This window comes from Brachyistius frenatus, unplaced genomic scaffold, assembly GCF_029030835.1.
Source record: "Brachyistius frenatus isolate BFR_SWC_R1_liver_20210118 unplaced genomic scaffold, ASM2903083v1 Contig_40, whole genome shotgun sequence".
Taxonomy (NCBI): Eukaryota; Metazoa; Chordata; class Actinopteri; family Embiotocidae; genus Brachyistius; species Brachyistius frenatus.
Window position 1 is genome coordinate 128,068 of NW_027210639.1, and position 15,105 is coordinate 143,172.

Below are 15,105 nucleotides of genomic sequence, written 5' to 3' on the forward strand. Positions count from 1 at the left end.
CAGAGGGGTCCAGGATGTAATATTTTTTCTAAAATTGTAGGCTGTTGTTTCTTTCTGAAGACGACACTGTTTCCCATTCACCCATTTACACATGAATGCTTTCAGAGCTGCCATGCTTGGTGCTCGCCTGCCTTAGGAGCAACTTGGGTTTCAGTGTCTTGCACGAGGGCATTTTGACATGTGGACAGGAGGAACTGCGAATGGAATTTTATGATTAGTGGTCAACTTGCTCTACCATCTGAGCCACAGCTTCCCCTAAGAGGAGGGACTGTTCAAATGTAGACTAAATATTCACCTCTCAGATTAACACTGTGACATAAGCCGTGTCACTGCCACAGACCAACTCGAGACATCTTGAAACTGTTCTACAGTAAAGCCATAATTCTTTACAGTAGACGGCTTTGATATAAAAACAGATGCTCCAAAAGCTGACTTTGCATTAACAGTCCTCTAATAGTCCCAGAATGACTGCTACTCTCGTGCTTTGTCTCCATGTTGGCAGTCACAAAAACATCCACATCTGCCCACCTTAGCTTCAGATAGGCAGGGAACACACTGCACAACCCTGTAAGTGTTGCTGGCTAAAATAAATGGTATGACAGCAAACATTTGTGGCTCCTTTTTTAGCTCCATTCACCAAAATAAACACACGCTACAGAATACACCTCTTCAAAGCTGACTTTTATGATTCAGTTCAAAGTCAGTCTTAATGTCTTTAACAACCCATGAGCACTTTTGCTCATTTTGTATTCTGCTTGTAGTTAATTTTGCCATGTCATAAATGCTGCTTTGGGTTCAACTTCCACTACATCACTGTTTATGCATATTGTATGTGTATATTCTAAACCAGTGTTTATTCCTTCTATTAACTGTTAGGTTGTTACCCAAAAGTGGGTTATGAGATTATTTTCAATGGGCCACAGATGTGTGCAGGAAAAAAAAAAGGGACACAATTTAAGTTTATTTTGAATTCAACAGAATCTCTGATGCTGTGCTTTTATTTTGAAGGACGTAAATTCCCCATGATGCAGTGCACACGCAGGAACCATTTGCTGCCAATTGCGTCGTGACAGTAACAACCAAATCTAACATTTTCACATCAGAAGTTTGCTCTCATCAGCATTCGTGAACAAGGTTAGTTAGACAAGTCTGCCTTTGTGTTTAATTCAAGAAGAGTCTGCCAGCTTAAGGTTGTTGGAAAACATCCCCAAAGGGTTCCTGGTAGGGTCATTGCCACCTAGAATTACTGACCACCCCACTGCCCACTGAACAGACCAGCCCCGGTTATTCAGATCTATTTAGCGGTCTCTTTTTGCCTTGTAACTAGAAAGAACTGGGTTTGAACCTTGGCTGGGGCCTTTGCATGTTCTCCCCGTGCCTGGATGGGGTTCTTGGTGTTTCTAAATTGGCCATAGGCGTGAAGGTGAATGTTTGTCTGTCTTTCTGTGTCAGACTCTGCTTTGTTGGCCAAGCATGTGGACACATGCACGGATTCATTCAAAGTCTTTGCATCGTTATGTCTTTTTTAGTGTTGATGTCATGCATGCCTCGTACTCTCAGACTTCTTATGTATTTCATCCTTGATCTGTTTCCTAGTTGTGGATCCAACTCCAGATGATCCTTTAAAATCTGTCATTCTGGTGAGTCTGCTTCCCCTGCTGGTGATGGGGATCGTGGTTGTTGGAATGCTCTACTGGTACCGAGCCTATCGGCAACGCCAGCTCAGCCAACAGTGGGAAAGCGGCACTAAGAAGCGGAAGCCAATGGCTGGTGGGTTGGACTGCAGCGACGCCTGCGCCATCATGATGGATGACGATGGGTCAGACAGTAGCTCGACTCACGCCAACAACCTGAACCACAACACCGAGCCACTGCCAATAGAGCTCGATCTGCTGGTATGCATTTACTGTCAAGTAGTATTTCAGTTTTTCTGTAGAACGGCTCTGCTCGTAACTCAAATTCTACCTAAAATCATGACATTTGATTGTGTCTCAGGTGGGAAAGGGTCGCTTTGCTCAGGTATACAAGGCTAAACTGAAGCAGACCACCTCAGATCAGTTTGAAACGGTGGCTGTGAAGATCTTCCCCTACGAGGAATACGCTTCCTGGAAGAACGAGAAGGACATCTTCTCCAATACAGACCTGAAACACGAGAACATTCTCCACTTTCTGACGGCTGAGGAAAGGAAGGTGGAGAAACAGTACTGGCTCATCACTGCCTTCCACCCCAGAGGAAACCTACAGGTGAGACCACCACTGTCCATCTATGAGTGTGAGAGCAGTGGGACTCCATGTAGTTGGTACCAATCCCTCTACCACCCTTCTTTCCCCACAGGAGTACCTGACACATCATGTAGTCAGCTGGGAGGAGCTGTACGTGTTAAGCAGCTCTATGGCCCGCGGTGTCGCCCACCTACACAGTGACCGCCTCCCCTGTGGACGCCCTAAGGTAGGATATGAATATGTCCATGGGACAGTTTACCACAGTATAATAACTAGCTATACTAGCTATAATCATCATATCATCAGCAACAGCTTGGAAGGTGGGGTCCATAGATCTAAAATCGATGTCTAGTTCAGCAATAAAACTCAAGCAGCATAGTGGCGTTGACGGTGTTTACGTCTTTGTACAAAAGGCCAGATTGGTTGAGTTATGTCCTTCCATTGAAGAAGCGTTTTCATGCCACTGAACTGGATTTGTACACTGGATTTGATGTCATCTTTAGAGGCTTATTCAAGTAAATCAACTTGTTGCTATTGTTCAGCAATGATAAATATGAATGTACCTCAGGTTTCCAGTATATTGTTCACAAAGTAACATCATGATTGTTTGGATGAAAAGCCTCAGAACTAAGTGAAAGTGTCAGAAGTCAAATGTTTATTTTATGCAAAGAGGGCCTCTAAACTGGAGGAAATTGGAACAATTTTATCCAAAGCAGGAGTCGATGGAGCTCAAAGTACAGCAGCCACTGACTCGAAAGGAGGGCAGACAAACACTCCAATACAGAAATTCATGAAATTCACTTTTTTGTTCAAGTTCCATCCATCCATTTTCAGCTGCTTATCTGAAGTCGGGTCGTGGTTGCAGCACATATAAGGAAGTTAACCCAGACATCCCTCCACCCAGCAACATTTTCAGATCATCCTTGAGGATTCCAACGCATTCTCAGGCCAGAAGAAATATATGAGATATATCATCTGGCCTTCTCACCACAGGTGGTCATCAGTTGAAATCTTTGTTTTCTCTCTTTACCGAAGTGTCTAAGACATACGCTGGCAGGTCAGATGATGCAAAGTCAATCATTGATCTCTGGCCTGAGGTGTTGTTGTACTAAGTACACCTATGAACCACGTTCTGTTTTTCCCTGGCTGGTGGGCCCACAGGCTGCCCGGTGCCACAAGAGGGAAAGGTCAAAGGGTGACCAATATATCATCAATATCCACGGCAAATGTAACGGAAATCAAATCCGTGGTTACATAATGCTGTATTACTGACCACACTGATCAGTATGAGATGATTATATATAATCCACCTACACATTTATATTATTATTTATATTATTTTGTATTTTTATTTTCCACTTTGATGCTTTTTATTTTCACTCTGATCCTAAATCATTAATTCTAACCCTCAAACTTCTGTTGTGCAAACAGGTGCCCATCGTCCACCGAGACATTAAGAGCTCCAACATCCTGGTGCAGAGCGACCTGACGTGCTGCGTGTGCGACTTCGGGCTGGGACTCTGTCTGGACAGCAGCCTCTCTGTGGACGACCTTGCCAACAGTGGACAGGTCAGACGGCATTTTGTGTATTCTAGTTTATCAAACTAAATTGCTAAGCTGCTTTTGTATTTGAACAAAGCACTGAACAATACAAATATTCAAGAAACACTTAAGACAAAGTACAGACACAACAATGTACTGTGAAAATACTCTGACAAATAAGTCATGTATTCAAACTTGTACTTGATTAAAAGTAAATACATAATAACAGTGAAAAGGACTTAAAGTGTCAACAGTGAAAAAAACAAATGTTCCAATGCGGTATTATTAACATTAATGTATTGTTCATACTAATGCATTGATGTACAGTTGTTCAAGGTACTTCTAACTACTTTACACATAACACACATTTAACATTGTATTCACCTTATATATATATATATATAAAAAATAAAATATATAATAATTATATAATTATAAATAATAATAAAAAAATATATGTATACATATATATATGTATATATACACATGTATATGTAAATATATATATTTTTTTAATGTAAAATTGTCATTTTAAAGCCTAAAAATTTAACAAAAAACAGTATTTGTGTCGATGTTCTTAGTTACTTTCCATCAATGAATATAAATACAGTAATCCCGTTGTTGGCTAACAGGGGTTTGTGCTACTGTCAGTTGTTGAATATGTTCCTACAAGCTGTAGGTTTTTAGAGAGAAAGCTTATTATCTGCTGTTATGGTAACTCTCTCTGCATTAAAGCAGCTGGGGTTTGGTTTTTGGTGACGCGTGAGCTGCTTGTGTTTGTTTCGTATTGAAGCCCTTTTCTTTAGAGGTTTTGTTGTTGTTGTTTTGATGGGATACACTTTTGTTTGCTGACAGAAGAAATCTGACAGATACAGAGAGGCAGTTAGGGGACAGAGGGAGAATTAAAGGCTTTGTTGTGACATACAAGCTCCTCTTCACCTTTGCCTGATAAAAAAAAGCAGCTGTGACAGTTGGGAGGTTAATGACTAACTTGTCACCTTGTGATCTGCTGTTCAATCTTTTCCTTAAGAATGAGAAGCCTCTGATCCTGTACTGTATGTGTCAGTGTTTTGTCTACTCACATGTCCAACATCTGATTCTTAGTTGTCACTTTGTGTTTCACTCATAATGGGAAGCTGAATATTTCCAGCTGGCAGGTTGTAATTATTACCAGTGTTGGAGAGTAGCTGCTTAGATAATACAACAAATTAATGAACCTCTAATTTGTTACAGTTACTGAGAAAAAAAAAAGTATTTAGATTACATTTACTATTCAGAATACTGGTGATTACATAGAGGATACAGCTCAATATATTCTCTTTCGGAAAAAGCTTGTATTTACAAAACAACATTCACTTTTTTGCTTTGCATCTTTTCGCCTGCGCAGGAAAACATTCTGTTTTGACAGAGGTTATTTTTTTCGGCAGTATGGGCTAAAATTTTGAGTGTTGCTTTTAATTGGTTCTTTTATTTTAATTTGCACGGCCTCTCATCTGCCAAAGGAGTCATTCAGGAAACAGTTAAAAAAAAAATAGTGAGCAGTAACCAGCCCTATTGATAGTTCTGTCATCACTCAGCATGGAGTTGACCTGAATATGGAATTTGTTTGAGATTATGGGAACATTTTTCCTTGTTTTTTTGCTGTCAGTCATGATCTACATATAGTACTTGCGATTTATTTTAGTGGTTGTGCTTTAAAATCCAAACATCTCAGTCTTAATTGAAGTTATGCTGAAGAACTTTTGATTAAAGTTTGATAGTAATCAGTGTTCAGAACTCTTGTGAGGTTTACAGGTTTTCCCAAGTTTGCATTTATTTTAGGACCGTTCAGCTTTATTGCCCAGTTTAAAACATTTGTAAGAAAATTAATCAAAAAGCAATCAGATGTGATCAGTGACATTACTTTGATGAAGAAATTAAAATATTTGCATTACATTTTTAAAATTTCAAAAGTACCTTTGCCAACACTAATTATGACTTCTGTGTGTTTTTGTGTTTTCATTCAGTCCGGCTTTTCTTTTCTCTACATAAAAACTGTGTTCTGTTCAGCACCCATTTTTTCAGAAATATTTTAGCCCAGCCAGCAAGCCTGTTCGACTTTGTGTGTTAAACCACAAAGGAATTTGAGTAGATTAAAAGTTAAGCAATGCTGAAAACCAAACTGAACTTCTTTACGGGTTATTAAAGGAGTCATAAAAGGATAATGTGCAGCATTTACAATGTTTTACTTTCCTTCCTGCTGTCCTAATTCTAACACGAGGGAACTTTTGGTCAAAGTTTTAATGCTTGGAAAGTGCTGATACAAGGCAGCCACAACCGGAATATTTATACAAATCATACAGATTCATGCAAAATAATCTACAACGCTGTTCTCTGCAACATTGTGTTTCACCATTAGTGGTTTCCTGCTTTTGCAGTAGCGAGTGGAAAGAGCAGCTTCATTACACCAGGCTCGCCATGCAACAACAGTTTATGTCAACAAGATTCGCAGCCAGCGAGCTTGTTTGACATAATGTTTACCCAAATACCACAAATACATTTAGATTAGTTTAAAATCATGCAATGACAGAAGTCTACAGGAAAATAATTTACATTGCTTAATTCTGACATGCGAGATCATTCAGTCTGATAAAGTTTGAAGCACTTTGCAGAAAAATATTATTAAAAGCTACAATGTTGTTCCACGTACACAATTAGTTGCTTCCTGCTTGTACATTACCAGCGATAGAAAGAAGTGTCTGATGACATTAAACTAGTTCGACACCAGTGACTTGTGACCTTAGGGCTCAGTGATTACAATACAAATGAAGCCTACGCTATTCATATTTTACAGCACTCACACTGTATGGGTTTGAAGCACTGCAGCTACTTTGCAACAGGAAGCTTATCCATACAATACAAACCACTTTCTACTTGTAATTTCTGTTATGTTAATTCATCAGTGTATTCCTGAGGAAGTTGTTCAGGAATTATGTATGTTAAAATGTGCAAATATGAAAGTATAAATTTTTTTTTTTTTTTTCAAATACCTGGAAGGGTGTACAAACACCAGCTGGTGGGATATGGTTTTGGACTTGATGGTCTTTGTATGGAATGAGTTGGTCTTCAGCAAAGTCCACTTAGAACTTGGAATTTTAGGCTTATGTGACCTGTTGACCTTGAGTTGGGACGAGTTGGTCTTGACAGGGGACTTGATGTGGGGCTGTGAATACAGTCCAGTAATTCGGCTCGCATTAGCGTTTGCTCAGCCACTCTGAGGGGTGGGCCAATAACTGACCAGTGTCAGTGGTTACCTATATATGTCCCGCCCCTCCTTCACTGTGATTGGATGGCTGGTGACAGTGAGGAGCAGAGCATTCATATTTTTCAACTCAAAAATCTGCAAGTGTTCTGTGCATAATAAACGCTCAGCACCTTTTCAAGCTGCTGGCGTTCATTAAAACACAAATAAATATGCAGTTCTCAGAAAAAGAGTGTTGGCTGGTTTTAGCGCATGCTGATTGGTTCTAATTAACTTCAGGTCTACGTGTAGTAGGATGGAACAACTGAAAACATGCCCCTATTGAGAGTGGTCTGGTTCACATCAGGTTTAGAGCTTCATACCCAAAAATTGCAAAACACGATTTATTTCCACCTCATTTTGCATTTTGAGTTTACACAAACACTGCAACAGGACAGCAATATTGAAACTTTGATAGTGTCAACAGTGCAGCAGTAACAGTGTTTAAGTTGATTCCACATATCAAACACAAATAAGAAGAAAAGGAAACATGTCATGTCTGGTATTTTGTTCATCAATATCTTATCCGCTGAATGAAGCCAGGAAATGAGTCAGATTTGTTGTCACTGAGCCCAAATGTTGATTGTTGTAACAATCCCAGGTCAGACAATGGGAGAGAACTTAGTGAGAAAGTGATACACAACATGTGGTGCTGTTCCAGAGTGACAGTGCCATGCTATTATCCTTGTCGACATGCTATTATCTCTGTTATTTCTTCAACCACACTACACAAACAAGTGTATTCAACAAGTGCTTATTGTAAAGTATGTGTGTGTGTGTGTGTGTGTGTGTGTGTGTGTGTGTGTGTGTGTGTGTGTGTGTGTGTGTGTGTGTGTGTGTGTGTGTGTGTGTGTGTGTGTGTGTGTGTGTGTGTGTGTTAACCCCTTTCTGCTGCCTCTGTTCTGCAGGTGGGTACCGCGCGCTACATGGCCCCGGAGGTGCTGGAAGCCCGACTGAATCTGGAGAACATCGAGTCATTCAAACAGACCGACATCTACTCCATGGCCCTGGTGCTCTGGGAGATGACTTCGAGATGTGAAGCTATCGGAGGTTAGTGTGCGCACACACACACACACACACACACACACACACACACACACACACACACACACACACACACACACACACACACACACACACACACACACACACACACACACACACAAATCATCAGTAATGACCTGTGTCGAGCTGCGGTAATGATGTCATGTTACACGTGAGCACCACTCAGAACAAAACAAGTGTTAACCACTGTGATGACTCTGCAGCCACAACACATCCCTGTAGCTTTGGTGTCATCCCAACAAGCTCAGCAGGGGAGCTGATTGGCCGGTAATGATGTCATCAAGCACAGTGGATATTTCTGTCACATAATGAAGGTGTGTGTTAGCTCTGACTCAAGTATCACTTTTTACATCCCAGCATGCTGGATGCTGCTCAGCCTGTTTCTGTTGATTGTGATAATGAACTCCTTTCAGTCTTGTATCCAGCTGCATGAAACATTTAAAAGTGTTTCTTTTATAAACCAAAGTCCTTAAAGATTAAAGACAAATGATTATTTTTTTGGCTTTCTTCTTGTAAGAATGAGTCTATAAAAAGTGATTCGGCCCACCGCCAGGCCAACTGTTTCCTGCTATGTAGTGGGTGAGGGTTTGTGTGTCAGAAGGGAGCCTGATGGTCTTGTCTGTCAGACTGCATCTCAACCTCAGCTTCAGGTCTGCAGCAGGAATCTGAGGAATGTCTGATGTGTGCGGGAGACAATTCGAACTCTGCCGTTGCCCTTCTTTGGGCAGGAAATTAGGGAGAAGGAACTGGACTGGATGCTGTACCTGTTTCAGCTGGCTGTGCATGTGTGTGTGTAGTATGTTTGTATATAAGTGTGTATACACATGAGAGTTAAACACATGAACTGAGGACCATTTTCACTCCTCAGATTGAGGAGTGTATCATCCAGACAGACAGCAGTGAACAAGGAGGAGCACTTCAAACACACACTTGCACATTTGTTCTACACAGTCCTGCCGGATCACAAAAGCAAAATGTAGAATCTCTGTCTGCAACAACTCCAGTCCAAACTGTTGAGTGTTTAGGTTATTTGATGAGTCTTTAAAACTCATTAATCTGTTCTAATTGGACTCCCTAAATCACATTTCATCCTCTGCTAACCCTCAAACTAACAACTCTGAACAAACGCATACTGTAGCTTGTTCAAATTCATTAAAATGCACCCCAGGCAGCCTGCCCGTGTAAATGTTAATGCTCAATGGTTTGCACTTATGTAGCGCTTTAACACTTTAGCGGCTTCAAAGCGCTTTGCACCGTTTCCCGTTGTCTTTTTGCGTGTGACGCATTCACACAGATTTACACACTAATGGAGTTGCCATGCAAGGTTATCGCCATCAGGACTACATTCACAAGCTGCTTTGTGTATACAGTATGTGCCCTTGTGACATACATGCTGATCACTTGGCTATCAAGCCGCCCAACAAATACACACTTTTTTTACGTTTATTGTTTTACACAAAGTGGCATCAACATCAGTTCGATGTTGGAAGCAATTTGCCATTATTTCAAAAAAAATGATTTGTCGTTAATAGACTTTGTGACATAGAGAAGCAACCAGTCTCTTTTGAAAAGAAGAAAAGTCTTCTGTTTGTTTTGATCTGCAGAATCCATCAGGATATTGTGACTTATTAAACCATGAAGAACGAGTTTAAAAATCAGTGAGGAACTTAGTAAAGATATACCTTGGCGGTTGTTTGATCTATCCTCGTAACCTGGTTTTATTTAGTATAAAAATATGTGAATATCCTCATTACAAAACAGAGGTACAAGTCTTCATATTTCTTAGTAGGTTTTCTTACTGGGACAAAAACTGGCAACTACCACATGACTGCCAGGGAGAAAATCCATGCGTCAGTTTTCTGCCACTTGTTGTGGTCAAAGCAGGCTAAGGTAGTTTCAACGTCTCTCTTCCTTGCTAATTTCTAACTCCATCTTGTGGAATGTGAGGATCAAATTAGATCCAGGCCAGATAATCTCTCTAGCATGTTCTGGGTCTACCGTGGAGTCTTCTAGCAGTTGGACAGAACATTTTCGTGGATGTCACCCAGGACAAGCCATCGTCAGATGCCCCAACCTCCTCAACTTGCTAATTTTGACAAGGAGCAGCAGCTGTAATTCTGAGTTCCCTCTGGATCTCTGAGCTCCATACCTTATCTCCAAGGGTGATTAAGACCCCCAAAAGGCTAAAACCTCAAGGCAGCGATGCACTCTCACAGAGAACCATGGCGTCGTGGAGGTGCTAAATCTCAAGACAGCTGTTTCACACTTGACTGTAAATGACCCAAGTGATGCTGAAGCTTAAAGAGGGTGTTTCCAACTTGCATCAACATGCCTCCTGGTGAAATCGGATCACCAGTGGCCAGTAAAAAGTACGGGTTGAAACGTAACTGGGATGCGTTGAGATCCGATCTGCTCGGGCCGCATGCGGAGGCGGTCTGGGACACATGTGGTCACATTTGTTTAGCAATGGAAACGCAATACGTCCTGAGGACAGATGCCAGAATGCATGTTGATGCAAGGTGGAAACACCCTCACAGTTTAATGAACAGTATCCCCCCCTCTCCACAGCAGTCACAGCTTGCTGGAAAGGAATGACTTTAAGGGGTGCCAACACCTACTGTAAACATATTAGTTGAATTTTGTAAGAGATTTATGCACAAAAATAGGATTGTGGATGTTCTCTCAGTTAATATTGACATGAGGATTTCTGGGTCTTGAATGAAGTTGTACTAAGATTGTATTGAATTCAAATATTTATTTTAACTCTAAAACTAAGTCACCTTATGTCCATAAATGTTAGGATTAGGGTTTGAATCTAAAACTGGACCTCAAAAAGGTGAGAAATCAACTTGTAAATGCGTCTGTTTTTTCCAACATATTCACCGGAGAGTAGAGTCTCTGCAGCCTGCCTCCTCCCTCCGAGAGTGGGCTTTTCTTAACAGTCTGAGACATTTAGAATATGTGTGTGTGTGTGTGTGTGTGTGTGTGTGTGTGTGTGTGTGTGTGTGTGTGTGTGTGTGTGTGTGTGTGTGTTTTTACCAGAGAGGAAGGTACCTAGAGACAGAGGAACAGAAATGGAGGTACGAGACAGACGCCCTATGTCTTAATCTGGGAGTGTGTGTGTGTGTGTGTGTGTGTGTGTGTGTGTGTGTGTGTGTGTGTGTGTGTGTGTGTGTGTGTGTGTGTGTGTGTGTGTGTGTGTGTGTGTGTGTGTGTGTGTGTGTGTGTGTGTGTGTGTATTTCCTCTGTCTCCACATCAACAACAGAGGGCAGATTGGTGGGCAGAAATACTATCCTGCGCTGGCATTGTTTGTGCGGTCAGTTATAGTACATTCTCTGTGTGTCTCTGAGCATTTTATTTACATATCCTGAATTAGCCTGCAGGGCGCGGCCGGGCCTGCGTGTTCTGTCTGATCTGAGGGTTATGCAGGGTAAATGGAGCAGGTCGAAGAGTTTGCGCCGGGCCAAGAAAAAGCCTTGTGGTCCATGAAGTGAGACAGCCGTTGGCAACAGCTGGAGAGGGGTTGATGATTGTACACCATTTGGGCAAAAAGGAACGACAGAGGGTGTGAAACAAGTTGTCCAACACTTTGGGAAATCCACTCGTGTTTTTGTTAAGAACAGAGCAGAAACCTTCACTTAACTTCGGATAACTTTAAGCTAGAAGCGAGGGGAAAAGTTAGATCGACTCTGTCAAAAATTCAAAACTATGCTTTTAAATGACCATGCTGCATCGTTTTGTTAATCCCTAAACAGACAGAAAACAAAGGACACTTACCCAAGTACATTCCAGGCTCAGTGACTTTCTGGAGTCTAGCCTGGACACAAGTGCTGGGAAGAGAACACTGATGATTTTAACAACAACAACAACAAAAATCTTAAATTTCTGCTTGAATACAATTTAGACACCATGTGTTAATCAGCGAGCTTCAGACGTAATCATGGGTGCATTTTTGAACTTCTTTGCTTACAAAACGTGAAACTGTCACGCTAGAGATGCCAAAGCGTGGCTAGCTCACATGTTTCTGTAGTGGACGGGTGTGTCTATTTCATGCTCTGCCATGATACTGGGTTGGTATACACATGACAAGTCAATCATGTCTAAACAGACAAATAGCTCAAAAATTCAATGAAACTCTGCACCATAGAAACTAAGCAAATGAGAACAGGCATGAAAACGTGCAAACATAACTGTTTACTTATCACCCAAATTTCAAGATTATATACAAGTGCAAAAATGAACTTGCCATGAACACTTTACTTTTGAAAATGCTTAGGCCTGCACACAAATGGAACTAAATTCACCTGCTTCCAGTGACAGAATCCCCCACGTTTCCTTGTTTCAGCCTGTCAAACCATGAGCCAAACACCACTAGCAATACTGACATTTAACTTTCACAGTGCCCTAATGTGCTCACCACAAACCTGCCACAGGAATCCAGCCTACTCTCTGGAGGAGGGCGGATCCTTTGCTTGGATGGAGAAGATTTTGTTTTGATGACAGTGTGGTTCATTAAAGTTTACGGAGGTTCATTTTTTGTGGTGTACTTTGTGTCGTATCAATGTGGGACCAGTCTCATGTGTTATCCCCTCTTGAGAGTTGAAGGTTTCTTGAGCGGCAAACATGAAGCTGTGTTTGTCTGAAGATCGGCGCTCCCAGACAGTGTAGCCAGCCACAGGGGTTTCTGCCAAGGTCCAGGTCACAAAGGTTTCAGACAGATAATCTGAAAAGGAAACTGCTGTAAAACACTTTCCGCCCCTTGGACTGAGTCTACCAGAGTTTTAACTGCAGGCTCCAGACAGTGAGGGAAAAGTGAGACTGAGGCTCTAGTTGCAGTCTCTTGTGAAATCTGTTCTCAAACATGGATGAAATTCTTCTCATAGCTTTCACATGTCCAGAGAAGGAAAGCAGGCCACACCTCGTATAGACTGAAAGTCTCTATGTCTCATTCAAAGAAACATGAGGACAAGTGTAGACAAGCCAAATCCTTAATGAAGCATGAAATGAAACCTTTTCCCCTCAGTCTTGTTTCGATGTTTACAAAGCGCTCCAAGTCTTTTTTATTTCTGTTTTTAGCTTTCTCATTTTTGGTCCGCTCACCCTTCTGCTGTTCCGTGTTTCAGCTGTATGCAGTTCAGGAAAATGTGTGGTATTTATACCAGCTCCACAGAAGGAGATCGAAACAGCAGAGAGCTGAAGACAATACTAGCTTTGGCATAAATAACCTCTAAGGGAACGGGCTGGGCCCGGTTTTAAAATACTAAAGATGGGGGAAGTTTGACATGTCAAAACAGGAAGTGTGGGCCTGTAGAGTCAGCTTTTCCGCACACAGTCCTGATCCCAGGCCTCCAACTTCCTGTCTGGGGGTTCTACTCCAACCTTCCCAATTCCTGTGTTTGAGGACACAGATACACAATAGGCCTGATTTATATGAAACCAAATACATTTCCTAGAGTTCATCATATTATCCTTCTAAGGCAGGCTGGAGGCTGATTTATTGACAATTTCAGAAAATAATCTCAACATTTAGCATCAGTTTGGGATATTTTGGTCCACCAAAAAGCCTTCGGCTCCATAGACTCCCACTCAACTTCACTCATAAAACTCAAAGTCAATGAATTTTTCCACAAGTTATTTCAGTTTTGTTAGCTAAAGTCACTCATTCTTATTAGTTTTCTGGTAGTTCATCTGAAAATAATCCCCTCATTAATTAGGGAATAAGCCTGTTTTTTTTTTTTTTGTTGTTGTTGTTTTTTTTTTGGGGGGGGGTCTTTTTGATTGACAGGCCGGTGGTGCAGTCAGTTTATGGCTATCGGTGGGCGGGACATAGTATCACCAGGTTTCCAATCAGATCAGTCAGATCCACCAACTCGTCCAACTATGGTCACTTCCTGCTCCAAACTAGCAAGATGCCGTTTACAAGCTAATGGGTGACGTCGCTGTTGGTTGCTGCTTCGTCTGAACCAGTATGAACTAATCAGCGTCCTGTAAGGACTTACTGTCAGCTGCAGGTGTGGTTTAGGTGTGATGAGAACAAAGAACTGTTGGTTCAAAAACAGCAATCATCTGATTGGTTGAAGGTAGCTCATTGTAGCCATCACAAGCCAAGTGGCGTCCCAATTCCAAACCGTTTCCAGAGACGATTCCTCAGATGTTTCTGTGCAACAAGCCATCCACAGCATCAGGCTACAAAAACTCCAGAACAGCTAATAAGTGTTTGAGCTTGTTTCCTAAACCCCTGTTTCCACAGTCAAGAACAGACTTTGAACCAGAGGTCTTCACGCATCCAAAATTTAAAGTTTTGCATGGTTGTGAAAGAGATCCATGGAAAACGTAACCCAACAGAACCTGACGTGCATGCTACAAAGCTAGACCAGACCCAAGAATAGTGTGATTCGACACTAAATTTGGTTGAACCTGAGAGAACACAGACACCAACAGCAGGGTGATGCACTGTGAATGTAAGAAGCTCAAAGATACACAAGTTGGGGCTCCATTTCTCTATCTTCTCTATCTATTTAAATTCACCTACAAACTGGATACATTGTCACACAGACCTGGAAAACAACTACTTGACTTGATTCGATTAAGTAGAACTTAACCGGGTTGATCTCAGGCCCTCAGAACCAAGTGAACCCGTGCAGACCTCTGCTTTGAGCCTCGGTTTGAAGACAACTTGTGAAGGTTTGAAAGGACCAGAACACTTGCGATGTGGTGCAAAAATGTCATTTCAGTGAACTTGAGTGAAGAGAGAAGCTTCAATGCTGCCAAATATAACACACCTGTAAAAGTCCACACGAGTGAATAATAAGCTACTGCGTGTCTGACAGGTTCGGAAATACAGGATGTAAAAGATGTAAATTGTGGGCAAAAGAAAGCTACATTGAACTTGAAGCTCACGATATTTGTGCATCATTTTCAGGCTTTGCAGCATCAAGTGTCTCATGTGAGAGCAACTGGGAGCTCCTGAGAGCCTTCTCTGCAGGGCTGCAGA

General features: G+C 41.6%; 1 protein-coding gene across 1 annotated transcript in view; it reads left to right on the forward strand.

The window, feature by feature from the left end:
• Nucleotides 1–15,105, forward strand: part of LOC138622925 (TGF-beta receptor type-2-like) — a 42,605-nt gene that overhangs the window by 23,537 nt on the left and 3,963 nt on the right. Inside the window, exons 4-8 of the mRNA XM_069702075.1 lie at nt 1,597–1,895; nt 1,996–2,244; nt 2,336–2,449; nt 3,655–3,792; nt 7,954–8,095. Coding sequence (XP_069558176.1) covers nt 1,597–1,895; nt 1,996–2,244; nt 2,336–2,449; nt 3,655–3,792; nt 7,954–8,095 — 942 coding nt within the window. The remainder of the gene's footprint in view (nt 1–1,596; nt 1,896–1,995; nt 2,245–2,335; nt 2,450–3,654; nt 3,793–7,953; nt 8,096–15,105) is intronic.